Below are 27754 nucleotides of genomic sequence, written 5' to 3' on the forward strand. Positions count from 1 at the left end.
TGCTCCACACATACACACCAGCACACATATATGCACAAAGCAAACAAACAAAATTTAATGAAGAATTTTAAAAGGTCTTTCTCTACATATATGTATATATAAACCTAAACAATATATATTTTTATTTGTTTAATTTGTTGCATGTGTTGGGGATTGAACTCGGAGCCTTTCACATATACAGCCTGACCTGCCTGCACCTTTTAATGTTTTTAAAAGTATTTTCCTTCACAAAGCCTCCTTGAATTCAGCAGCGTGCTGGTAAATTTGGTTCTGGAACAAAGAGGATAATGAATATATCAACTAGGAACTTTAAGCTTTAAAACTTGTATTCCAAAATATTCATGGAAATTAAAGTTGTTTTTATACCTCTCGTTTATAAGGGGGAAAAAAGTTAAGTGGTGTGCGTCACGTTGTTTAGTTTTGTAATCAGAAACTAGTGTTGTCTGATGCAGTACAGGCTTGGCAACTCCCTCCAATGAAAGACAGGGGTTCAAGGTCAAGGCCGTCCCTGGAACAACATGAGGTAGATGGTGATCTCAGGTCTTGAACTCATATGATGTGACCCCTGGTCTAGCTCCACTCCTCATGCTGGATGCCACCCTGCCCCAGTTTTCTTTCTGATGCTGTGACAAATACCACAGCCAAAATCAACTTGGGGAGGAAAAGGTCTATTTGGGTAACACTTCCGTGTCACAGTCTCTCATTAAGGAACATCAGGACAAGAACTTAAGGCAGAAGCCTGGAGGCAGGAGCCATGGAGGAATGCTGCTTACTGGCTCATGTTCCATGTTCTATCTTTCTTAAGAATAATAGGATTTTAAAGATTATTTGTTTTGTTTTATGTGTGTGAATGTTTTGACTGCGTGTGTGTGTGTGTGTGTGTGTGTGTGTGTGTGTGTGTGTGTGTTTTATGCATGCCTGATACCTGCAGGGACCAGAGAATGTCATCAAGAGCCCTTGGGACTGGAGTTATGGATGGTTATGAGCCACGATGATGGTGCTGGGAATTGAGCCCAGGTCGTCTGGAAAAGCAACAAGTGCTCTTAACTGATGAACCACCTACCCTCATTCAGCTAGCTTCCTATCTGCCTAGGGATGGTGCTGCCTATGGTGGGCTTGGACCTCCCACATCCATCATCAATCAAGAGTCAAGGCCATGGGCCTATCTGATCAAGACAATTCTTCAACTAGGATGTCCTCTTTCCACGTGACTCTAGGCTGTATCAAGTTGATAATAAAAAAAAAAACAAACTAGGTCCTCCTTCCTCGGTAGCATCCACTGTAGACTTGGTCTAGTCCTTTCCTAATCTCGTGGGGCCCAGGAGAGAGAACAGCACTTCTTACATGGAACATTGGCAGCTGTGGCCCATGCAGGATGCCTAGGCCCTGAGTGCCCGCTGTCCTTTGGAAGTTTTGTATGTTGGGTACATATTCTAGGATGTTCTGAGATAGTCAGTAAATGAGGCATTCCATCTACCAGCCTAAGAGAGTGTTTGGCGGGACTCGGCCACTATGGTAGTCGTGTGGTTTTCCACCCAAGGGGGCTGGAGGTTTTACTGTAGAACTTGTACTGCTACCATTTTTTGGCTGCTTTACTGTTCGGCACATTAACGTATAATTCTGATTTGTCGTATTTTCGTGGGCCAAGGGAATCTTAAGAGGAACCTACCCTGGTCACAAGAGGCTAGCTTTCTGCCATAGCCTTGAGATGGCTCTGTGACTTGGATCCAGCTAGGGACAGCCTTGCCAGCCAGTGTACTTTTTTGACCTGTGGTCCCTCTGGATGAGCCCTGACTGTGGTCCTACCACCTTAGCTTGTGCTTTCACATCACCTGTGTGTGATGTGGATACAGGATTCTCCAGTAGGGCAGGTGTGCACACACACTCAGTCCTCCCTTTTCTGCCTCAAGATCCCGTCTGTGTTGGTTCATGAATTTCTGAGAAACTTGTTATTATGAACTGCAAAAAAAAAAAAAAAAAAAAAAAAAAAAAAAAAAAAAAAGATTATTTGTGGCAGGGTTTTTGCCCTGCCCTTGGGTTTCACCTGATTTCTTTTGTCAGCCTGGGACCCCGGCTATGAATTCCTCTCTCAGGGTTTACCCCCCAACCCTTTCCTTCCCAGCTATCCCAGCTCTAAGATCTGTGGTGTTGACTTTTTTTTTTTTAACCTCTAATGCATATCTGGATCCCAAAATGGTTTTCAGTGATTTCCCTGCCTTTATCTTGTAGGCTCTCGAGCAAGAAGCCAAGACAGAGGAGAGAGCAACCATGCCGTCTGGAGCTGCAGAAACCGAAGAAGGTAAGCATGCTCCTGCCCCATGTAAGGAACCCAAGAAAATGCAGGGCTTGATAACCAGTCCGTTGGCGTGCACAGTAAAGCATAGAAGGAATTAAGGGGGGTAGAGGCAGAATCTGGGTTTGTGGGATACAGCGCCACTCCTGGGCCCATGCACAGTGCACCGTTTTGTTTGCTTCTTGCTCAGCTAGTATTTACTTGATGCCATTTGCTAGCCCTGGGTCAGGTCCCAACGCACCTGTTTTCTTCCTTCCAAAGTTAGCTTTGCTCAAGGTTTCCTTCCTCATCCAACCGTTGGCTGCTACTCTGCTCACTGGGCTGGGCTGGTGGATCCTCAAGGGAATGCTTCCAAAAGCATGAAGGTGTGTCTGTTGGCACAAGAAGTGGACAGTACCACTAGCGTTTGGAGATGAGGTGCTGACGGTGTTTGTCAGGGTACAAATGTTTGGATGGTCCTGAAAGCCTAGGAGTGGGTTACATTGAGTTGATACCAAGATTGAATGCAGGTCTTCCAGTGGTGGGGGCTCTCATGGTGGGAATTATTATTATTATTATTACTATTATTATTATTATTATTATTATTATTATTATTATTATTATTCAATACATTGTTATTATTCTGCTCCACATTAACGCACAAGGAATCCCATAGCCACCCTATTTCAGAGCACTCAGCTTGCTGACAGCAATGCCATTGCTCCTCACTCTATTCAAGGTGGCAGGGTTTTTTTGGGGGATGGTGGCGGCAGAGGTGGTTATAAAAGCCTTATTGCAGTTCACACATTTTTTTCTACACAAATCATCCTGATAGTAAGTTGAATACTAAACGTTTTCGTTGTAAGAACATTTTCACATGGCTTCTTTGCATATTGTGCTTCTTGTGTGGAATGGCATCTTAATTGCCTTCTAAATCCAATCGTCACACAAATCTAATCATCAGGTACGTAGGAAAGCATTGAGTGTTTTTGTAGCATAAGTGTTTATTGGGGGGCCTGGGTAAGGGAATCAGTCCTTTTTAGCTGTGGCCTTCCTCATGGCCCATAGCACATTGCTTAGCTCCTGACACTTCCTCTTGGCATGGATGTGTGTGCCCACACTCTTTTTGAGGAACTTGAGCATGCTCGTCTCCCTGGGCACCTTGATCAGCAGCTCCATGGTGCAGCGCTCACAGGGCATGAAGCTGTACGCCTTCTGGATCAAGTCCCACACGAACTTGGTGTGCTTGGTGAGGTGTAGGCTGGGCCTTGGCTTGCTGCCACTCTTCCTCAGCCTGTGACCTTCGTGGAGAGGCCCATGGCCATGAAGTAGTGCAGGGGCCATGCCTGCTGCTTTCCAATGGCGGCCGTGCCAGCACAGGAAAACATTGTTAATGTTGAAAAATAAACGATCTTATCATCAGTTTCTTTTTGCTGCACATTCTAGCTAGGGGTATTATACTGACTTCTTTGCTTTGAAATTATGTATACAGATAAGGTTATTCATGTGTCTGTGGAGCTAAAATCAATTATCAATTTGACTTTGGGATAGTGATGGGACTTCATGAAATATCAGAAAAGTGAAGGACTCTCAGTCTGATGGGGCTGAGCATCACCGTTCCAGATGCTGGAGTCAGGGGCAGATGTGGCCAGATCTTTGTTTTTCTGTGAGTGTTAGTAACTAACAGCTGGTTAGTACTTTGCTTCTGTGTTTAATTAGCAGCGCAGGGTAGCTGCCTTCCAAGTATTTGACAGAGAGTGTAACCTTAGGTTCTTTGCCTCTGTGTTGGCTGAAGAGAGGCCTTAGAGAAAGTATTTATGAAGAGCTGTTGGGGTCTGTGTGTCACCCACACACACTGTCCCTGCTGTGGGGTTACACACTGCCCCTGCTGCATGGTTAAGCCTGAGCAGCTGAACTTCCTGTCCATGCTGCTCCTTTGGGCTGAGTTAGGAACTGCCTTGGCCATGCTCCCCGAGTGCTGCTGCTGGTGGCTCTGCCCATCCAGGGAGGTAGTCTAGGCAGTGTTATCTTTTCTCTTTGAAGATCGTCTGAGAACCTTCTTTCTTGTGTTGGGAACGCTGGCTTCCCCTAAGCACTTGCCCCATTTTTACTGCTGTAACTAGAGCTGATCAGGTTTCTTACTTGGCTGATAGACATACTTGGAAGAAAGCATCTGACTTGACAGTTCCCAGTGCTTGCTGTGTCTTTATATCACCTCTATTTCTTACGCTCGACTCCTTTTAAAAGTCAACTTCTTAAACCGGGTGTGGTGGCGGACGCCTGTAATCCCAGCACTCGAGAGGCAGAGGGCAGCAGATCACTGTGAGTTTGAGGCCAGCCTGGTCTACAAAGAGTTCCAGAACAGCCAGGGCTACACAGAGAAACCCTGTCTTGAGGGAAAAAAAAATCAATGTATGATTTTTTTTGAGGGGGTTTCAAGAAAGTGTTTCTCTGTGTAGCCTTGGCTTCCCTGGGCTTCTTTGTAACCAGGCTGGCCTCGAACTCACAGAGATCCACCTCTGCCTCCTGAGTGCTGGGATTAAGGCGAGCACCACCATTACCTGGCCAACCTATGATTTTTTTTTTAAATAGAGATTATCTCATGCATCTTTCTTCCCTTATTATCCACCTTCAAACCAGTTCGGAACAAAAATGAAGTCTAAGTAAGCACTAGATTTTGGAGTTTTGGGGTTGAGGGGCTTGCAGTCGTGGCTGGACAGGAAGACAGGCTTCCCAAGCAGACTATGGGAAGTGCTCCATGAGTCCTTTGAAAATATTGTTCCACGAATGTTGTAGCCTGTGACAGGGCGCAATCAAGGCAGGCTTCATGGAAGATATGCCCCTGGGGTTGAGAGGCTAAGGGAGGAAAGGGGATTCCAGATAGTGGAAATGAATGCGGAGGATACAGGTCATTTCCCCATCTGCCCACCCATGTGTGGTAGTAAAAATGCCGACAACACAGGCTTGGGAGTAGCCAGCTTGGCAGAGCTCCTGGAAGACTCAGAGGGCTGTGGCTTCTCCCTGAGAACTCTGGGAGCTGTTTTAAACAGTCACCTGGAAAGATCACTCTGGGAGAACTGGGCTTTGAGTTGAAGGTCCAAATGGATGGCAGGGGACTGGCCAGAGGGCTTTAGAAAGTCATACAGAAAAGCTGTACCGTGTCAAGGTGAGGCCAGGAGTCGGGTGGAGATAGGCGAGGGTTGTGGGGAGGAAGGACACTTTTGAGTCTGGGACATGTTTCTGGGTGGGCTAAGAAGGGAGGGCTGTGACACAATGTTCTCAGTTTTAGACAGGTTGAGTTTGATGGGTCTATGGGAGAACCAACCAGGACTGAGGGCACCAAACCAAAAGAATTTGGCCAGAACCCCAAGTCTGCAAGATCCTCATAACAGGCAAATTCTGTAGACCTTGAGGGGGAATGTGTGGAGCTGCTTGCACTTTCCAGCAGAGGGCAGTGTTTGACCAGAGTGAAGATACTTTGCTTTCTTCCTTTCTGGTACCTACCTACCCAAGACTCAACTGGAAGAAAAAGTGTCCTGAAGATAAAAAAAAAAAAAGTCCTCTTTATTTCTTCTTAACGCTAAACCGAACTTCTCTTTGTGCATTAGAGAGTAGACCTATTGTGTTCCTCCCTTCCTGATGGCCGTAAGAAGTCAGGGTGCAGACTTTACACCGGTATCTGCAGCTGTCACAGAGTAAAGAACTGTAATAGCTTTAGCCTTGGAAATTAACTTTGCTGTCCTTGTGAGGGTGATAAATGATTTTATTATTATTATTATTGTGACCCAGTTATGGTCTTATAATTCCATGATTGTAATTGTACTTGAGGAATAATGGGAAGTTATTCTGCACAAATTAAATGGGCCCGTCTAGACACTGTCCCGTGGCTGCGAAGAGACACCGTGACCAAGGCAACTCTTATAAAAGAAAGTATTTAATTGGGGGCTTGTTTGCAGTTTCTGAGGTTTAGCCTTTTATGGTGTGGAGCATGGTGGCATCTATGGTGCTGGAGCAGTAGCTGTGAGCAGAGCCGGGTGGCTGTGAGGAGGAGATAGAGACTGAGAGTGGGCATGGCATGGGCTTTTAACACCTCAAAACTCACCCCCACCTCTGACCCCCCAGTGACACACCTTCTCCAACAAGGCCACACCTCCTAATCCTTCTAATCCTTTCAAATAGCCCCACTCCCTGGTGACTAAGCATTCAACTATATGAGCCTCTTTTTTTTTTTTTAATATATATATATATATTTTTATATGAGCCTCTTGGGGGTGGGCACTCTCATTCAAACTGCCACAGCCCCCCCTCAAAGTTATTAAAAAAGAAACTTCATTTTCCCTATTGCCTTCATAGTCTTAATCTTACTCAATCTCCTACTTAGTATTTTCTTCTGTTTTATTTTCCCCAATCTCCCAAGAGAGGGTCTCATGTAGACCAGGCTGACTTTGAACTTGTTCTGTAGACAAGGATGACTTTAAACTTATCCTCCTGCCTCTACCTCCCAAGCACTGAGAGAACACACTGTGCACCACTCTGCTCGCTACATACCCTATGACTCTCTGCACAGCTATGTGCTGAACTAGTCTTTGAAGATGCCCTGAAAAGTATGACTCCTTCCACCACTAGCGCATAGAAAATACTCTGTGCGAAACTTAACGTAGGGTCCCAGAATGCATTTGGTGTGTCACAGACTCTAGTAAGTTTAGAATAAGGAGCTTGTGGAGCCGCCTCCTACGACTCAGCCGATCCACGGAGGGCCCTGAGGAAGTGGTCTGAGGAAGCGCACTCTGGTGAGTGATGCCGTTCCACATCTCTCCTGACCCTTCTTCACAGGCCTCGCTTCCACCTAGGTTCTCAGCGTCTATCACCATGGGAACATTATCTGCACATTGTCTCGGGAGGTGCATCTGAAACTGCTCATGGTCGTCTTGTGCATGCGAGGCCATCTCTCCCCCCTAACACCCTGCCAAAACTGCCTTTCTACTTCTGTGCTTTTGAGACTCAGGCCTTCTAGTATACGAGGCCACTTGGCCTCTCTGCCTCTTGGGTTCTGTGGTTAAAGTTGTGAAGCCATCACGCTTAGATCCCCCCAGTTCTTGGCGCCACAAGAGGCGTTGTCTGCTAAGATCTTATTGGTCACAGCATAAGCTGAGAAGAACCGTTGCAATCTCAGGCACCCCTGTTCAAGCCCAGGTTGTCATTGCTGTAATTGTTCTTATGATTATTCATTATTCTGTATTTATTTTTATTACTATATATCAACTACACGCACGAGTCGATTTGATTATGGCATATGTAAATAACATAGTTTGATCACACTCATCCATTAAAAAAATTCTTTTGTAGATGGCACAAACCATCTGTGTGATACACTGTCTCAGCTTTTGTGTCACTGGTCTATGACTTTACTATTATAGCTTCTCCCTGTTTTCATCAACAAGGAAACAGGAAACGAGGATTTGGAACATGAGTTCCAGCAGGGCAAAACCATTTCCTTTGGGGCTAGGCTGGCTCAGCTGTTCGCCTGTGTGGGTCTGATGAGAGAACCCAACACAAGACACAGCCTGGGCAGGCAGCATGAGTCCCATGAGCTGTCTCCTTGCATGGTCCCTAACTGTGCATTTTGTGCCTACTTTGTACCAGACACTATTGTAGGCCTGAAGAGTTGGCCGTAACCAAAGCAAGCAATGAGAGCCCTGCTCTCAACTAAAGTAAACCCTGAGTAATTTCTTTTAGCATCTCTGAGGACTTGCTGTATGCCAGGGCCTGTTTTAGACACTGAGCACGTGGGTGTGAACCAAGGGAAATGTATGTCCTCATGGAGTATACACGCTAGTGGCCATGGAGAAGGGGGCATTTCTGAGAGTCAAGAATTGACTTTTCTTCATGACTAGTAGCCCAGCAGAAATGTGTCTTAAATAGCACATCTTGTCCAGGCGGTCAGAAGTCAGACATTACCTACCGTCTTACCCACTGCATTGCAATATCCCAGCAACTCCCGGACAAGAGAATCTTATTTCTTGCTCATTCACACTGCAGGTCTAGAATCTTCTCTGGTATTTGTGTGATGGAAAAAGTGTAACATCAGGATCATTGCCTGGAAATGGTAATCTCAAGCTTTTGTCATGGGGAAATTTGTGGCCTGCGTGCTCAGACTTGTCTTGATGACACATGCTGCCAGGCAGCAAAACAGACAGCTCAGAACTCAACTCTGCTGTGAACTGGCTTCTCAGCATTATAAAAGCTACTCGGCCCTGTTTCCCTTTATGGAAATGGTGGGGGAGGGGAGTAAAGGTGGGGTGTACCTTAATACTAAAGGTGAGGCACCTTATTCAGTGCCTCATGCCTGGTTCTAAGTGTAGCTTAAATAACCTCAGCCTATACTGAAGTGTAGGTGATGGCAAAAGTGTGTTATGAGGTACCAGGCCCACCACATCCGTCACAGTGACTGGAAGTGAGTAGATTCTTTGCTTGGATGCTGTTCATGTGGTTCGCGGAGGAATGGTAGGCTGGTTCTCCATATTTAAACGTTTCCTGTGAGGCAGTGTTGGTAGAGCAAGAGCTCGTTATCCACACACAGTTGCCTTTCTAAGGTGTGCTATTTTGAGTGCTGTAACTCGGGGCCTTTTAGAATAGTCGCACGCAGTACCAGAAGTGTTTCATCAAGACGTAAGAGCTGAGGTGTTGGGGACTGAGGCTGACTATCATCAAGGAAGCTGTTTTCTGAGGTGATTCCTCAGTTGAGGTACAGCTACTAGTCCTAGTCTGGAGTAGCTGAGGCCTGAAGAACGTCATTCACTAAGAAGCAGGGGAAACTTGGTGGTGGCTGGTGATGGTAGTGGTGGTGCACACCTGTAATCCCAGCACTTGGCAGGCTGAGGGAGGCAGAGCTCTGAGTTCGAGGCCAGCCTGGTCTACACAAGTGAGTTCCAGACAGTCAGAGCTCTACACAGAGATATCCTGTCTTGAAAAATTAAACAAAAGAAAAAAGAAAAGGGAGGAGGAAGAAGAAGAGGAAAGAGAGGAAGAGGAAGGACGAGGAAGAGGAGGAGGAGGAGAAGAGGAAGAAGAAGAGGAAGAAGAAGAGGAAGAATAAAAAGAAAGAAAGAAAGAAAGAAAGAAAAGAAGATAGCAACAACGAGACAACAGGAATGTGGGCGTTTTCAGCAAATTTAAAATGTAAGGCATCAAAATACACTGTATTCTCTCATCCATCGGTGGAGTCCCAAGGGTTAATGTCACAGGAGAGAGTAGAGAAAATGATTGCTGGAGGCTGGGAAGGTGGGGGACTGGGGAGAGGCAGGAAGTCTTATGGGGAATTTGGATGACAAGTGCCAACATACTGCCAATGGTAAAAGGAACATATTGTTCCATAGCACAGCAGGGTGACTAGTTTATAACACCTTAGATATTTTAAGAACTAGAAAAGAGGGATTTATAGGCTCTGAAATCAAAGACGTGGTAGAAATGCAAATTTCTCTGATGTATTGTGCACATGTAAATACACATAAGCCTGTGCCAATTAAAATAATTCGTTCGTTCTTTGGGAGTTTCATACTTGTTTTGACTATATTCACCTCTCCCCCAATCCCCAACTCTTCTGAGATTTAACCCCCTTCCCCTCCCCTTCCAACTTTGTGTCTTTTTTTTTTTTTAAGTCATTAAAGACTAATTTGTGCTGCCCAATTATTCTTGGATTTGTGGTCTCTCATTGGAATGCGGTCAACTTAATTCTTCGAAAGTAAGTTGTGTGGCTATATTCTTAGAGAAAACTGTGGCTCCTTCTCCCAGCACTGAGCAGCTGCCAATAGCTCCACAGTTAGGGATCAGATTGGGTGTGCAATACCCGCCTCCATGCTGGGACTTTGCCTCGTGTGGGCTTGCCCATGTCTTGTGCCTCCTCTCCCAACCACTGTGAGTTCATTAGTACAGCTGCCGCGCTGTGTCCAGACAATAATGTTTCCTGGTAGGCCGCCACCACTTCTGGCTCTTACACTCTTTCCGCCTCCTCTTCCGCAATGATCCCCGGGGGTTGGGAGGGGATATGTGTAATATAATGATCTGTTTTAAGGCTCAGCGTTCTGCAGTTCCTTATTCTCTGCACCTCGGCCAGTTGTGGGTCACGATGTCAACCATCATCTAGTGCGAATGGAAGCTTCTAATGAGAGCGGAGAGATGTATTGATCCATGCGTATAAGGGCAATGGCAGATTCTAGCAGGGATGTGGGGAAAGGGGGCCGTGTATTGAGGTACAGACTGGTGCAGCCAAAATGGAAATAAGTGTGGTGGTTCCGGAAAAAAAAAAAGACACATTAAAAAAAAAAAATCACAAAATGATTGCAGAAAATGTTCCTCTAAGTTGGAACGTGGTGTGCAGTGAGTTCTTTCACTCCGGGGAAGCTCATCCTTTTCTGGGGTTTTCTTTAGAGACCGAGCTTGCCAGTCTGTTTATCCTAAAAGGGAAACGACTTTCATCAGGGAAGGGCCAAGGCTAAAGACAGGGTGACGAGCTGAGAGTATGCTCATTTTGTACATCGTTAGAATAATACTAGCTTTTCTGCATATGTAAATGAGAAGCCTTTCCACCTTCCATCGTATCACAGAATTGAGGGGTGGTGGACTGAGCCCGAGGGAGTTTCACAGACCATCTGTGGAGTTTTACAACTACCTTCTGTGGCTCACAGGCCAGGGGCTCCCCATAATTCACCTCAAGGCAATAAAGTTGTTTTACTCTTAATTTAGAGTCTTTCTTTCAGATGAGTCAAATTAGCAGGCACGGGATGAGTGTAAAACCTGCCCAAGGAATAATAGATTTGGATAGCTTATCCTAAAACTGTAGCCAAGGAGCCCCTTTCTTAAAGTAGTCTCTAAGTGAAGTCATGGGGACGTAAGAACAATTCTAAAGGCAAGTCACATCGTGCTTTTCTCTTTGGAAGATGACTTACTTACTTCATCTCATTTAAGCAGTTGATTAAATTAGGAAAAGTATGCCCTAATTTCACATTGAAATATAGTGACTTTGTTAAAGCATATGCTTATTGACAGTTACAACACAATTTTAGAGCAGAGGTTGTCTCCCCTGATGCCTGGTTGAATTTTTTACCCTTGAGAGTCTAGGGATAGAATATGTACATAGACGTAAACGTTCATAAGAGACATGTTAAACAGAATCACCACATAACATATACTCAAGAGAAAAAAGGGCATATGTCCACACACAAACCTGTACAGTATTTTGTATGATAACTAAGTTTAAAATAAAAAGGAAAAAAATTTTCATTCTACATGAATACCGATTGTAGCTTTAGTTTCCACAGGTAAATTTTTCTCAAGATCTAAGTAGCAAATATTTAAAAATGACTCCAAATGTTTCCAGAATACCAATCAATTTGGTAGCTTAACTGGAAAGTAGGTGGTAGCATCCATTTTCAGTCAAATTTTTTTTTCATGTGGTGGCTTTTAAAGTTGGGCCAAGGAGATGGCTTGGTGGATAAAGCTTGTGCTTTCTCAGTGTGGGGACCAGAATTAGGATTCTCAGAACACAAGTTAAAAGTGGAACCAGTGTGGAGGGTTGCCTGTAACCCAGCACAGGGGCTCCTTGAGGCAAGCTAGCTAATAGGAGTAGCCAGTGGCCAGGATCTCTCAAGGCTATTGAGATCCTGACTCAGTACACAAAGTGGACAATGAGAGAAGACACCCCATGTCGACCTCTGCCATACACATGCCATGTGCTTGTGAACACAAATTTCCTCCACATATATGAACATGCACATACATACAGCAACACACACACACACACACACACACACAAATATGCAAAAGTAAAAACAAACAAAAAATCATGAACTGTATTTTTGGTTGAGTTTAGTTGAGATGTTTTCAAGTTGAGAACTCTTTCTTTAATGTTTGCTTCCCCTACCCCCATCCCCCCAATGTTCGATACTTTTAAAATACAGATAGGGGCTGCCTTTATGACTGTTGGGTTAAATTCCTCTATATTTCACCTAGAGCCTTTTAGTGTGTAGCAAATTAGGCTGTTTTATTTCACTTGAGTGTAGATAATTTGGAGTATTTATAAGATTAATTTTGTAGTTTGTTTTTGTTTTTGTTTTAGTTTAAGAAAATTGGAATTATAGGTCATTGTGACCTGCTTGACATGGGTCCTGGGGACCAGAACTCAGGTCCTCTGGAAGATCACCATTGGGCCATCTTTCCATACCCCCCAAAGAAAGATTTTAATCATTAAGAAATATAGAAGTACTGCTATAGTGCTTGAAGGCATGGTGCTGTGTTGATAAGGCCAATTACAAAAGACCACATGATTCCAGCTGTGTAAGATTCTTATAGGCAAAACCACCAAGAGCAAATAAGGCAGTGGTTGTCAAGCCTGGGCTGTGGCAAGAGGAGGAGAGGGTCAGAGGTCAAAGGACAGAGGGCAGTTGAGAAACTATGGGTAATGATTGTTTATGGCTGTGTGGCTTTGTGTTGTCACTAGGAGAATGCTCTAAATGAATTGTGTACCTTAAATGGATGGGTGGTGGTGTGGTGTGTGCATCGCACCACATCACATCTGAGCAAGGCTAGGCAAGCATGACCTACATTAAAAATTAGTTTATTTTCCTCTGATGGCGATTGTATTGATATTATTTCAATTTTTCTTAAACAATTACTGTAGTGGCTCAGGAAAAAAAAAGTATTAAGAGAGATGTAGATAAAAAGTATTTCACAAAGATGCCATTTTCATTCTGAATAGTTTCGAATGTAACAATAAGGTGACCGTAAGCCAGCACATGGTAACGTACCCAAGGGCCAGCTTCCTTCATTGGTATCTGTGTTGCTGTAGGGGTGATTTGAGCTTATGGAGTTGCCTGTAAGGTTTGAGATCTCGGAGGAAAAGACTCACTTTTGTGAATAATTGCCTTATTGTTTCCCTGCTGGGCCAGCAACACGAGTGCTATCATTAATATTCCCACTTGGGGCAAAACGGGGCCGGGGGTGTAGGCTTCGACTTTTTCCAAACCTACTTTATTTGAGGTTCTTTAATGCTTATACCTCCCTTCCAACCCACCTACCCTAGATAGGAGAGAAAAGAGGTTAATGGGAACAGGAGAAGTAGACCTTTTTGAACTTAGTTCCTAGGAGCAATTCCCCTCGCATAGGTGGCAGGATTTCAGCAGACCAGCAATTCCACCAAAGTTGCTGCTGGAACCTGGAACAGCAGCTGGAACCGGAGCCCTGAGCGTTCTTTGGAGTGGTCTCTCTAGGAGCGTCTCGAAGTGGAGCGATGAACAGCCAAACAATACCAAGACCCCAAAAGCCCTCGCCTCTTGTTTTGGGCTCATATACATATATCCTCTCAGAGTTCACACTAAGATGTGTTTCAGCTGGCAAAGCCCAAGCCCCTACATGAGGTGGTTCGTCTTCTAGTGGACAAACATCACCTGCTGTCTCACAAGTCTGTTCCCCATCCCACATTTGGGATCAAAACAAAAACGTGTGTACATCCACTAAATGGGGGGTGGGGTGGGGTGGTGGAATTCAACAGAAGTTCAAGTGTTAGAGAATTCAGAGTATCTCCTTCACCCTGTTGGCTGTTTGGCCCTGGGAGCTGCACGCTCACATTGGGGGTGAATGGAACACTAAGCCATATAGTACAAGGAAGTGAGCAAGTCAGCAGTGGAACATTAGTGTAGATCGATAGAGGCAAAGGAGGTGGCAGAGTGACAAGTGTGGGAAGAGGCAGACGGCACAGCCCTGGCCTTCCCAGTTAGCATTGGCAACCAGAACTTCTGTAATAGGGTATGCAGGGACCGCGAGTGTTTGAGTTAGCAATCCAGGAAAGCAAACAGCTTCCGTTCTCTCTTCCGGTCCAGAGCTGGCCTAACACCCACCATATCTTATCAGATGGGTGTATTTTGGGGTCCAGATGTCGGGGGGGGGGGAGAAACATTTGTTGATCCCCACCTTGTATGTAACAGCTGGGGGATACAGTCATTTGGTTCCCAAGCCAATTTGGCCGGAGCCTAAAGTCTGGTTCCAGGATGCACTCACTGCCCACAAAGAGAAAAAGTCATTCGAAGACTATTTGGTTTTGTGTTTTTGAGACAGGATATCATGTTGTATAGCTCAGGCTGTCTGGGAGCTTACTATGTGGCCTCCTGACTCAGCCTCCCCAGTACTGGGGTTACAGGCATGTGGCACACACCCGGGAGGGCATTGCATTACGTGTGAGTTAGCGTGTTATTAGAGGAGTTGTAGGGTGAGGTTAAGCATCATTAGGGTGCTGTTTTGGTATTTGTTAGGGAGGCAGAGCATAGGCCTAGCTTGCCAGCTATGTGCATGGCAGGACTCTGCCAGTCTCAGGTGTGGCCAGTGGCCAGTAGAATGTGTGAGTAGAAGGGGGTGGGCAGCCTGGTCCTGGTGAGAACCTTTCTTCTGCTGCTTTCTTTCTGGAGGAAGGGGCTTGAGGTTAGCCACCGGGCAGTTGAGATCTCGAGTTCTGGCTCACGTTTTGTTGCTTAAATCTAGATCGGATCCATCTTGTAACAAGAGGTAGGAAAGCTTTGTACACAGAGGTGAGCTTTTCTCTGGGCAGAGCCTCTTAATGAGACATTGATATTAATCTTATAGCTCCTTAGCCCCGGGGTGAAATCCCTGTTTGTTGGTGCTGTGTCATTAGTGAGCATTAGTACTAGAGATTATCTCTTGTTTTATTATAGTTTGGCAATATTTAAAAAAAAAAAACAAACGTGCTTATCGAGTTTGGTAAGTCCGATTTAGAGAAGTAATTCTTCCTTCTGGGTGGGCCTTGAAGACAAAGTTACAGGCCCTTAAAGCAGAATAGCTAGAGTTACTGATACTATTATCAACCGAAGGTTGCTATAGCAACAGGTGGTTTGATTGCACCGTGCAATTAATGGTACCCTAGGCTAGTGTAAAAGGAGCCCACTGATTTAGCAGAAACTCTCCTGGAGCAATTTAATTAAACTCCACTAGCAGAACAAGTGCCAGACTCTCTGAACGGCTCTGAGATGCCGTTCTGGTGAGTGGCTCCAGATTAATGAAAGATGTGTTATGGGTCTGAATCCACACATCTTCACAACATGCAAAATCTAGTGTTAGGGTGAGGACTTTTATACATTTGAAAGTTATGTTTCAAGTTAAGAGTGACTATGGTGGGAATCTATCATTTCATTGCCGAGTGTAGTAGATTCCAAAATCATTTGGAATTTCAGTTGCTTTTGAAGTTTCTTACCACGCAGACCTCCCATGCTTCCTACCCGTTCTTTTTTCACCCTTCCCCCATTCTATCTACTTTGCCTCTCGTTTTACTCCTATTATTACACATGTACATGCCCACACATGTTTATATACAATCCAGGAACCACAAATGAAAGAAAATACACAATATTTGTCTTGCAGAGACTGGCTTCTTTTGCTTAATATGATTGCCAGCCCCCCCGCCCCAGGATGTCAATTTTTCTACCTCAGTTGTTTTAAAAGAGAGGGAGGGGGGCATAGGAGATAAGGGGGAAATGTAGGACTGGAAATGTAACTGTGCCAAGATCATGGGGTCCGCCTTTTGTGGGGTGGTGCTGAGGGAGAAAGCTGAATGAGCCCTTTGATATTGCAAACGATTACAGGCCATATCCTGTTTTCCAGGGCGCTTTTCAGAGCAAATGCCTGCCCGTATGGAATGCTTTAGGAATACAGTGGTCTGCAGTGGCTTTAAGGGCATAGGCCGTAGTGAGCAGGATAGAATTGCACGGTCCTCTTCCTGTCTGGTGCAGATGTGTTCCTAGGACCTTTGCTTCCGGTCACTCCCTTCTTTCTTTGGCACACCATCTCGGGTCTTGTCTACTTGAAGTCTTCTCACGTAGGAATGAGTTTCCAAAGGGACTTGGCAACACCTATGTGGCCAACACTGAGGATTCACACTGATTCTGTGCATCGGTGAAGCGCATTGGAGAACTTGGCTTTGACTCTGCTTTGGAGTTTGGGGCACTGAAAAGGCACACTCCAAAGGCAAAAGCAGCCTATTTTCACTCGTTTGGCAGCTCTTTATGCAAATGTTACTCTTCTGCCACCTGGAGGCCATCTGTGGGAAGTGCATTTTAAAAACAGGCATTGACACCAGCTGTATAAATTCCCAGGCTGGGCTTGAGTACAACCTTGTCTCTATGTATTCTCTCTTGAGAAGAGTTGACACAACTGCACAAAATTGAGGTTGTTGTGTTTTCATTTTCATCATGAAACGTGATATCCATTATGAATCCATGGTCAACACACAATTGTCCGGTGTCACTGTAGCATTACTCACTTGATTGAAAATAAATTGTTATTCTTTGAAAAAGATCATTTATTTTTTTTTACTTATGTGTATGTTTGTGCATTGTGCGTAAGTCTGCACACAGGTATGGCCAGTGGAGGTGAGAAAAGGGTGTCGGATCCCCTGGAGCTAAAGTTCTCAGTAGTGGTGGCTTCTGGGAACTGAAGTCAGGAGGTCCTCTGTAAGAGCAGCAAGTGTGGGCTGGAGAGATGGCTCAGAGATTAAGAGTGCTGCCTGCTCTTTCAAAGGTCCAAAGTTCAATTCCCAGCAACCGCATGGTGGCTCACAACCATCTATGAGATCTGGTGCCCTCTTCTGGCATGCAGGCAGAACATTGTATACATAATAAATAAATAAATCTTAAAAAAAAAAAAAAAAAGGCAGCAAGTGCTCTTAGCATGTAGGCATCCCTCCAGGCCAGATTCAGTTATTCTTAAGCATTAAAAACATGTGACAAGTGGAAATGTGGCTGCTCCTCACTTGCCTCATCACTTCTTGCTCCTTCTGATTTATCATGGAGGGCTATAAAGTCAGGCCTTGTATATTTTCTGTGCAGAAACATAGATGAAGCCCCTGGTAGTGTGAAGAGCTTGAATAAATCTGCTTGGAGGTTTGAGGCGAGTAAGCAACTGAAATTAACAGAAGCAAATGGGGTAGGCATTGACAAGTTTATGAACTGTCTGGGGGAAATTCCTAGCATTTCTCTGGGACCACATTGAGAAGGCCATTGGAAGCTGGGAAACGGAGATTCCAGAAAAGACCCTGAGGGCCAGCGGGGTCGTATATTCCTCTAAATTTAGGTGAAAAGTTTTCACCCGGGGGGGGGGGGGGGGATATCAACACTACTCTTCCTAGGGCTAAGCCCTGTGGTTATTTTCACAGCCTTCGTACTTGTTTCCCGGAAACTGGGTACTTGGGAAGAAAGCCAATCAGCCAAGGAACAGAGAAAATGCCTCCTCACCTGGGTTTCCTGATCATCATAGAACATCCTGACCATTGTTTGCAGGAAAAGCTTTGCTGAGAGGGGAACATGGGGGGCGGGGAGGCATCTGGGGCCAGTCACTGCTTAACCAGTCTGGCCAGCTGAGGTCGATGCTGAGGGCTATGTGAGTCCACTTTCAGTGCTGCAGAGGGGACCGCTAGATCTCTTTTTAGAATGAGTTAGTTATTTTTCTTTCCCCCATTGACACTGTGGAATCCAGGGAGAAGGGAGTGGTCCCTCAGATGGGTACCAGTCCCATCATTAACATCTATTTAGAGACTTCAGGGGTGAGCATCCTTACTTTGCAGTCAAGGGCACTGATTATTTAAATGTTGTGTCCCCATCCTTTCTATCCCTCCTCCCCCCCCTCCTCTCACCCTCCCCCCTGCTGCTGCCCCAGGATTTCCATTGAGAGCTCCCTGCCTTGTTTACATTTTAATATACACAAATGGTACCAGTGAATGTGCGGGCAGGTGATCACATCCTTTATTCTCTGGTAGAGTTGGCTGTTAAGGAGCCTAATCTAAACCTAGCTAATCCTGCTCAGAGGGTCCTGGATGCCTTGCTTATACTTGTCCTCTACTTTCCTCCTTCTTCTTGTTTTTTTTTTTTTAATTTTTTTTTAAACTAAAGAATTATGTCTTTCACAGAGGTTAAGAATTTGGAGTCTGGCAGATCGCCGTTGGAGGAAGACGATGGCAAGGTAAGGAATGATGGTTGCCTGGCCTCACTGTCACCTTTGTGTATCTCTACAGAGTTAAAGTGGATGTGACAGTTGAGCTGGTTTATGAAAATCCACAAGTAGGCAGGGGTGTGTCCCAAATCCAGTTTCTTTTGTTAGGATCACAATGGGCTATACGTGATAACCAAGCCTAGCTAGCTATCTTTCCAAGTTGTCACTGTTGTAAGCGCAAGATAATTGGCTACACCCTCCGGAACACAGTGCCCTGGAAGGCTCATCTGCGGATGTGTGCTGATGTTGCTTTACCTGTGGATAGCGCGCAGGTGTGTTCTAGCTGGGCACACATCCTTTCCTTATTTTTAACTCCTGGTGCTAATTATAAACACAGACAAATCTCCTGTTTACGAGTTGTGATGCGAGCGATGTGGTTTTAATGATGTTTTCCCAAGAGCATCCTTCTAGCTCACGAGAAATAAACATTGGTGTAGCAAAGATGGAATTTGATGAAATACCTCCCTTGTGTTCGTTTCAGTGCGTCAAAAGCCAGGAGGATGGACCGAATGAACCCGAAGACCAGGACCGTCTAGATTTGGGTATGTTTGAAAATGATGCATTGTCTGCAGCCAGGGGGTTCCTATGGACCAGATATGTAATGAAGAAAGAGAAAATATATTTGAAATATTCTTTCCCGAGAACCTTGCTTACTTCTTTCAGCCTACCCTAGGTCAATATTCTTTAACATTCCAATCATTCCATTACAACTTCCATTTATCATCTGAAACACACAGGACGATCTGAGAACTGTTCCTGAGGAGACTCTGGCATAGTAGTTGTCATGGTTACCTCATCATCTCAGCGTAGTGGGCAACGGGGGCTTCGATTCCAGGAGACACCTAACTAAGTCCCGTGGATTGGAAATACAGAAATAGACTTTGGGTGCCATTCCTCGCGTTTCACAAAGCGTTCAGTGTGTTCCTACAGGGATGAGCCCGTATAGTCTAACCCCACCCCCAAGAGAGGAACAGATGCTACTGTGGGGTGTTGGGCCCCTTAAGTGGGGCAGGGGGTAGAAGTGATTCATTCTACGCAGTTGGAATGTTCTGTTCTCCTCTCCCTGGGCTTTCCCCCAGGATTCCTCATCCGGTTCCTTTATGTTTCCCAAGGCTAGTTTCTTTCCAGACACATCCCTGGAATTATCTAGAAGCAGGTAGAGTAGAAGTTCCTGGGGAAGTTCAGTGGGCCAGGCTGCCAGCAGAGGCCTGGGATGTGCATGGGATGTCCATGAGCCTCCCTCAGGTGCAGCGCATCTGGGGCAGCCGGCACACCTGGAGAGCACGAGAGAGAGCAGAGCTGTCTAGGATGTGGCCCCAGGTGAGGAGGTTGGGGTCTTAGGCAAGTTGCTCAGGCTAAGGAGAGTTGAGAGTCACTGAGCAGCAGCAAAGGTGGCTGACTTTGGGAGGCATCACTAGCAGCTTATGAGGGGGTTCCTGGATGCTCTGTCATTGCATTCGGCATCCTTAGTAGACACGTGTCCGAGCTGTTACAACAGTCGGGAAATCCTGTAGCCTAGAGGAGGCCAGGAGGAAGCACCCGCTGGGGGTGGTTGAGTATGCTGCTCTGGGCTTGGCCTTTGGCCAGCCGCTGTGGTTTGCTAGATGTCCCGGCCTGAGGCTCTCCTGAACTTGGAACAGAAACTTAGTTACAGCTGAGCAGTGTGGACACATCTGTTACTATTGCTATATAAGGTGAGAAGGATAACTTAACTTCCAGAGGCCAGAATAGGGGAAGAGGAAGGAAGAGGAGGGAAAACAATAAAAAAGCAAACATCACTTAGACTAGATGACTCTTGTAGGCCCCGAAGCTGGGAGCATGGCTGTTATTCACGCATGCAAGATGCCTCATCTGCGGATTGCATCACACTCCTGGGAATGTCAGCTTTGAAGACTGTTTACTCAGATTGCTAGGGCGAGGAGAGGCTGCCTGTTAAACGTATTAAATAGTGGGATTATTTTTAATTTGGTGCTCCAGAAATTCTCCCCAGTCCCCTACTGGGGTACTCGTTGGGTGAGAATTTTTTTCTTTTCTTTGTAAACTACAGTAGCCCTGCCTAAGCTGAGTGCTTGGTCAGTGATGTCACTGCGTCTGAAGAGGAACATTAGGAAGGCCTTGGGAGAAAGGACTGAGCAAGACTTAGGTCCAACCACCTGTGAAGCAGGCCATGGGCACGCCTTTCTGACTGTAGCGTTTGCTTTGTTGTTTACTTAAATGTTTGAATTAAGAGGGGGTGGGTGGGGACTCCTGGCTTTACGAAAGAAATGAGAATAGACTTTAAAAGAACCACCAGGCTTTCATGGGATATGCCCCTTGGGCTAGTATGCAGATATAAGTGAGTATATACCATTTGAATCTTTTTGCTTCTGGCTTAACTCACTCATTATGATCATTTCTAGCTCAATCCATTTGTCCACAAATTTCCGGAATTCCTTGTTTTTAATAGCTGAGTAGTATTCCATAGTGTATATGTACCACAGTTTCTTTATTCATTCTTCTACTGAGGGACACTTAGGCTGTTTCCATGATCTGGCTATTATGAAAAAGGCTGCTATGAACATGGTTGAGCAAATTTTCTTGTTGTGTGCTGGAGCATCTTCTGGGTATATTCCAAGGAGTGGAATAGCTGGGTCTTGAGGAAGCTCTATTCCCAGTTTTCTGAGATAGCACCAGATAGATTTCCAAAGTGGCTGTACTAGTTTGCATTCCCACCAGCAATGAAGGAGTGTTCCTCTCTCCCGACATCCTCGCCAGCATGTGGTGTCGCTTGAATTTTTGATCTTAGCCATTCTGATGGGTGTAAGATGGAATCTCAGAGTTGTTTTGATTTGCATTTCCCTGATGATTAAGGAGGTTAAGCATTTCTTTAAGTGTTTCTCAGCCATTTGATATTCCTCCGTTGAGAATTTTCTGTTTAGTTCCAAGCCCCATTTCTCAATTGGGTTATTTGGTTTGGTGGTGTTTAATTTCTTGAGTTCTTTATATATTTTGGATATTAGACCTTTGTCAGATGTAGGGTTGGTGAAGATCTTTTCCCAGTCTGTAGGCTGTCGCTTTGTTCTCTTGACAGTTTCTCCTGCCAGGAAACTGGGACAGAGGGGAGGACATCCCATTGAGACTCTGGATGAGAAAAGCATGGGAGAATAGCAAAGTAGAAGGATCCAGAGGGTCCTAGAAACCTACAAGTAGAACATTATGATAGGCAGATTTGGGCCCAGGGGTCCCGCTCAAACTAAGGTACCAGCCAAAGACAATACAGGCGGTAAACTTTAAACCCCTACCCAGATCTAGCCAATGGTCAGAACAGTCTCCACAGTTGAGTGGAGAGTGGGATATGACTTTCTCATGTACTCTGGTGCCTCACATTTGACCATGTCCCCTGGAGGGAGAGACCTGGTGGCACTCAGAGGAAGGACAGCAGGATACCAAGAAGAGGCTTGATACCCTATGAACATATACAGGGGGAGGAAATCCCCCTCAGTCACAGTCATAGGGGAGGGGAATAAGGGGAAAATGGGAGGGAGGGAAGAAGGGGAGGATACAAGGGATGGGATAACCATTGAGATGTAACAAGAATAAATTAATTTTTAAAAATTAAAAAAAAAAACCTGCAAAAAAAACTGCAAAAAAAAAAAAAAAAAAAAAAAAAAAAAAAAAAAAGAACCACCAGGAAGAGGACGGCAGTGAGCAGCAGCCGGGAAGCTGCTTCCCCTGCCCCAGAGGCCACTTCAAAACTCTTGTTTTTTCTGTGTGCTGGGAATTCTGTCCAGACTCATAGGAACTGCTGGGTACACTATGTGGGACAGAAGGGTTAAGATGGCGCTGTGTGGTATTATTTTAAATGACGCGGTACAAATGCAATGGCATCTTGCAAACTGTATCTGTGTTGTTCCAGTAGGCCTTTCTGTGCTGTGGTTGTGTCTGGAACTGTGCTATCCAGAACAGGCGGCGGCGGCGGCCACTCATGTCTGTTGAGCATCGGTTGTGTGACCGGTGTGTCTGAGAAAGTGTAGGCTTAATTCTCTTTAGTTTTATTCTAACAGACAGGTCAGGCTAGAGTACGTTCTCTTTGTGCTGTTCCTCATGACACCCCGCCCCTTGCAAAGGAACATTAGAATCGTATTGGCTGTTAGTTTTATACACGAGAAATGACTGTAATCGTAGGAATTAATGGGTGTGGAATAGCATGTGAACTCAGCCAGGCCAGCGCCACCAGACCTGCCAGAGTGGGTAGTTGATATCAGCGTTGAGAAGATGACATTAATGTCAAGTTCAGGAATACTGGCCTTGTTCTCCACGGACAAGATAGCAAACCGTGTCATCTGTCACACGGTTGAGTCATAAAAAGAAATCACGAAAACAGTGTCTATGTTTTAAGCACGCTTATGGTTTCACCTTGAGTGGATCCATGTTTATCCTCGGGCTGTTGTGTGGAGAAACTGCAGGATTAGAGTTTTACTCAAAGAGAGAACCATCCGTGGAAGGGGTGGGATCTGATACTGTTGCCTCCACGAGACACTGGGCTGCCTTCACAGTTGACAGCTGGAGGAAGGAGGGTCCTGCTGCCAGAGGGCGGGGCCTATGGGACCTACGGTGGGAGGGCGAGCTGCGTGGAATCCTAGGCACAAGGATGCATAACCACACGGAACCAGCCAGGCAGCAGACAGCCTGATGTTTGGCAAACTTCCGCTTAAAAAAAAAAAAAACCACTCTGAAAAAAAGGAAAGCCGTGTGGCTTTGGTCGGAAATTAAGAATTCCAGTCGGATGCTAAGTTTCTGTCTGAGGACTGTGAAGCTACAGTCCCAGAGTTGTAAATGCATCATAGAAGCTTCTGGGAAGTAAGTGCCCTGTACCTTCAGGAAAGAATATTTCAGCATAAGAATGAGGTTGCACGGGCTACACACTGAAGCTAAACTTCCTGCAGTAATGCATCGCGCATGCGCTTCATGGGGTTAAAGGTTGTGTGAACGTATTTGGCTAAAGTTGTGTGTCATGCAGCTGTTGGTGTGGGAAAAAAAAAATATGAAGGAATGGTGAAACTGAGATGGCAAGCCAAGAACATGGGGCATGTCTTAACTTTTCCTGGGGGCGGGGGGGGGGAGGGTTGGCGGGAGATAGAGAGCATCCCAAGGCTGAGGGGGGGGTGGTGAATGAAATTGGTTGGCGTTCTTCTTTGGAAGTTTCAAGACCGTGAGGCTCTGGCAAGAAGCCGTCTCTTATCGATCGCTGTTGCTGATCTGGCTGGCAGAGAGTAGGCTTGGCAAAGGGCAGGCATGTTAAACAGAATCTTGAAAAATAAGACTTTTGGGGAGGGACTGGGAAGATGGCTTAGTGGTTAGGGTTACTCTCACCTAGGACTAGAGTTTGATTTCCAGCACCCGCAGCAATACAATTCCAGGGGTTCCAGCGCCCTCTTCTGGCCTCTTTGGGCATTGCATGCATTCATTGCACAGTTCACGTATGTACACAGAAGCAAAATATACGTACACATAAGTTAAAAACAAGCTTTAAAAGCCTGGGGGTGGTTTTGTATCTTATATCTAGAGACGATATCAATACTTGTTGTGGAAAATAATGAAAAGTTTTGGAAGACTGGAGTTATATTAAGTATTAAAAGAAAATATTCTGTTAACTCTCTACCCAAAGATGTTTTCTACTGAATTTTAATATATCTCATCCCTAGGCTTTTTGACAGAGTTGTGACCAGACAAGCAATGTAATTTTATTCTTCATTATTCACTTTACATTAAATCCCTTGAGTGACTCCTATCTAAGAAGATCACTCAAAAGGTTGCTGTGCATATTTTTCATCCAAAGCATGAAGAAAGAAGAAAGGGAAAATGGGTATGCATTCTAGATGCCATGAGGGACAAGGCCAGTTCATGCAGGGGCCAAATTGCAATTATTTTTAAAAATATGAGTTCTATTTTTTCATATTTATTTATTTATTTATTTATTTGCTTGTTTGTTTTTCAAGGCAGGGTTTCTCTGTGTACCCTTAGGCTGTCCTGTACTCACTTTGTAGACCAGGCTGGCCTCGAACTCACAGAGATCCATTTGCCTCTGCCTCCCAAGTGCTGGGATTACAGGCGTGTGCCACCACACCTGGTTCTCATTGGTTGTCTTATCTTAAAATACTTATTTTTATGCTTACATATGTTCTGTCTGCATGTATGTCTGTGAACCGTTCAGTGCCCACATGTATACCTGTGCCCTCAGAGAGGGCATCAGATCCCCTGGAACTGGAGTAGCAGATGGTTGTGACCTGACGTGTGTGTGTGTGCTGAGAATCTGAGAACCAAGCCAGATCTTCTGAAAGATCAGCCAGAAGTTTTAACTGCTAAGCTATCACTCCAGCCCCTATTTATCAAAAATTTTAAACAGTATTTTTATTCTTTGAATGCTCCTTACATTAATACAATACATTAATGTAATTAATACATTAATATAATTGATTACTGTTGTCTTTGGGTCATTTTGTTGTCATTTTTTCAGAAAGGGACTCATATAGTCGAGGCTGGCCTCAACCTCACCAAATACCTGAGGATAACCCAAACTCCTGATATTCCTGCCACTACCTCCCAAGGGCTGGCATTAAAGTCTGCACTATGAAATTCTGAGTCATTTGATCTTAATTATTCTTTATTATAAATAATATGAGAAAAGGAAAACTTTCCATGGATGTTGGGACAGGGAGGGTGGACACTAGGGCGACAGATGAGCTGAGGCTGGCTGTGGACAGGAACCCAGCCTTGTAACCAAACAAAACAACAAAAACCCACTCAAGGGCCATTTGGGAAGAGAAAGAAACAGAACCGGATGCAAACAGGGAACGCTGAGGCCAGGATTTCCCAACCTGTAAGAGACAGACCTTTCAAGGTGCTCCCGGAAAGGTTAGTAGAAATATCAGCAGAGGGAAACTGGAGGAAATGGGGGATCCAGTGGGACAGCTCCCCTAAAGCAGAAAGCTAAAGTGTAGCATGGAATACGCTGTCCAGGCCTCAGCTGTGGGCACCTGGTGAAGATCTTTGTTTTGGTCTCAGAGGTGAGGCAGAGCGTGTACTCAGTGGTGCTGTTTCCTCCAACACCTAATAATTAGCCCTGATTAAGTGGCTTCCCATATCTTATAGTAACGTAAAAGTTCGGAAGTGGCTACAGAGCTGTAAATGCTCATAAAACAGCTCATTTTAATCACCCATGACTGAGAACATGAAAACAGAGTCTGAGAGCCAGGGCCCTGAGTGCAAGTGGAAGCCAACCCCCTGCTGCTGTTTTTTCACTGAGCACAATCTTCATCAAGGCTTTGGGAATAGTGTAAGGAATATGAACGAAAAGGAAAAAGAAAGAAAAAAAAGAGGGGGCCTTTGACATTCATGGACTTCCAGAAAATCAGTTTTTGAGCGTAAGTTTTGACAGATCTCATTATGGCATGAGCTATAAAAGAGATACCATTGTGAACTCTCTTTACATTTTGGTTTTTGGGTGGAGGTCAGGGGCATGTCTCAACTAATTTTTACCTACAACTTGAAGTAAAGGTCCTGGGGACCGGGAAATCTTCCAAGAAGGGTATTAGAAATGCAGAGTTATTTGTATAAAATTGGGCTGCTTTTAATTCATTTTGTTCAGGTTTGTTGAGGTTTTGGTAGAAAAAAATCACTGGCCTAGACATGTGGCTGTCCGTTTGCTACAAGGTCAGTTTTGTTCCCTTGCTAAGTTCTGCCTCTTTGTGTTGTGGCCTTCTTGTTTGGGAAAAACTCTCCTTGTGGGATGTGGAAAAGAAAATCTATTTATTTGTTTATTTATTTATTTGTTTATTTTTGGTTTTTTCAAGACAGGGTTTCTCTATGCTAGCCTTGGCTGTCCTGGACTCACTTTGAAATTCTGTTTTTCCTAAGTGAGATTACTGGAGGGTTTGTTGACAAACATACATCCTATAAATGAAAAGAAAGCCTTTCTGGGGGAATTTTCGGTTAATATAAACTGTAATCTGTAGGCTTAGAGAACAAAGAGAAACTGCAGCTTTGCTGGAGGTGTATGTTTTCTAGCTTGTGGCATAGTCTTCCAATGAAAAGCCCCATGAAATTGTCAAGTTGGAGGATGCTGGCTGCTAGTGCGATGGGCCTAATGTTCTTCATGTTGTTTCTTTCAAAGATGTAAGAGGAAAAGGAAATAAAAAGAACGACAAGCAAGCCACTTGAGGCTAGCTGCTAGTGGGAACCTTTCTGTAGTGCTCCGAGTTTCGCCAACACATCAAAATGGGAGCTTTACAAGTTCTGCGGTGGGTCCTGAGGTCCAGGTGCACGGCTTGATTGTTCTAGGCGGAGCATGGACATGAAGGCTTTGCAGAGAGCTCTGGGGGGTTCTTAGGCAGAGTCAAGGCTGAAAGCCACAACCAGAGGTCCTTCCGGAAGCCCAGTGATGCTGAGATTGGCGACAAAGTACCTGGCTTTCAGTGCCTTCCCCATTGAGAACTGGGGCTGCACTTTGATCTCCAGTGACTGAGAAAGGTGTGAGTGGAGACCTGTTTACAGTCGGCTTGTCGGGTCTCAGCAAGCGCCACTTCCGTGCCATGGGCCGATGCGAAATGTGAGGGCCTTTCAAAGAAAAAGGATTGGAAATTTTGGCCAACTCCTTGCACTGGATAATAAAGCCTTTAACAGTTATTGTAAACATTAAGCAGGGTGAGATGGCTACCATCCACTTGGGCCGACTGTGATCCCATAGGTGTCCATTGGACAGTTGGTGCCTGGGTGGGACAAATGAAGGGGTGGGCAGTAAGCACGTCACGCAGTCCCTGATGACAGGCGCGGGCTCTGTCTTCAGTGTGTTCTAAATTGCTGTCTTCTTTTGCCCTGCCAACCATGCAATTTAAAGCGGGAGAAACCATGACAGGACTCACTGTGAACTCCAAATTTTTCCTTCTCTGAAACAAAACCCTTAACTCCAAGGTTCTGGAGGTGAAAAGGCTTGATTAACTGGTTTGCAAATTTCAAACACATCTATGAGTAGTTAGGGAAACTGTAACTAATGGAAAATGAACTGTCTCCTGGAGTGGTATTATAACATTTGTTTTTTTGAGGGGATTTCCAGTGATACTCAGAGATTTCTCCCATTTCCTTGTATGGGAACACTTCAGCCTGCCTTCCTTCCTTCCTTCCTTCCTTCCTTCTTTCCTGCCTGCCTGCCTGCCTCCCTTCCTTTAAGCATACCGTGGTCAATCCCTTGGAAGAGGACAATTCTGATTTTGGTGAGTTCCCCTGCCAGACAGTACAAATGCTAACAATTCATTAGCATACCACATTGCAACTTCCAGTGTGTTGAATTTGGAAGACATTTTTTCCAGAGCAGGGCCCCTTACTTCAGCTGCAGGCAAGAAAGTCAACAGAATTTATGTTTCACACCGTGAGACTCTGCTGGAGAAGTTTTGTAGCTGGAAA

The 27754-nt window shown here is 45.0% G+C and overlaps 1 protein-coding gene across 2 annotated transcripts in view; it reads left to right on the top strand.

Annotated features, from left to right (window-relative positions):
* ARHGEF28 (Rho guanine nucleotide exchange factor 28) overlaps nucleotides 1-27754 on the top strand; it is a 283146-nt gene that overhangs the window by 135308 nt on the left and 120084 nt on the right. For both annotated transcript variants that reach the window (XM_084801808.1, XM_084801809.1), the window contains exons 7-9: nucleotides 2230-2299; nucleotides 18234-18286; nucleotides 18798-18858. In XM_084801808.1, the coding sequence (XP_084657934.1) occupies nucleotides 2230-2299; nucleotides 18234-18286; nucleotides 18798-18858 (184 nt within the window). The remainder of the gene's footprint in view (nucleotides 1-2229; nucleotides 2300-18233; nucleotides 18287-18797; nucleotides 18859-27754) is intronic.

Source organism: Acomys minous (assembly GCF_964271855.1).
Source record: "Acomys minous genome assembly, chromosome: 11".
NCBI classification, from domain to species: Eukaryota; Metazoa; Chordata; class Mammalia; order Rodentia; family Muridae; genus Acomys; species Acomys minous.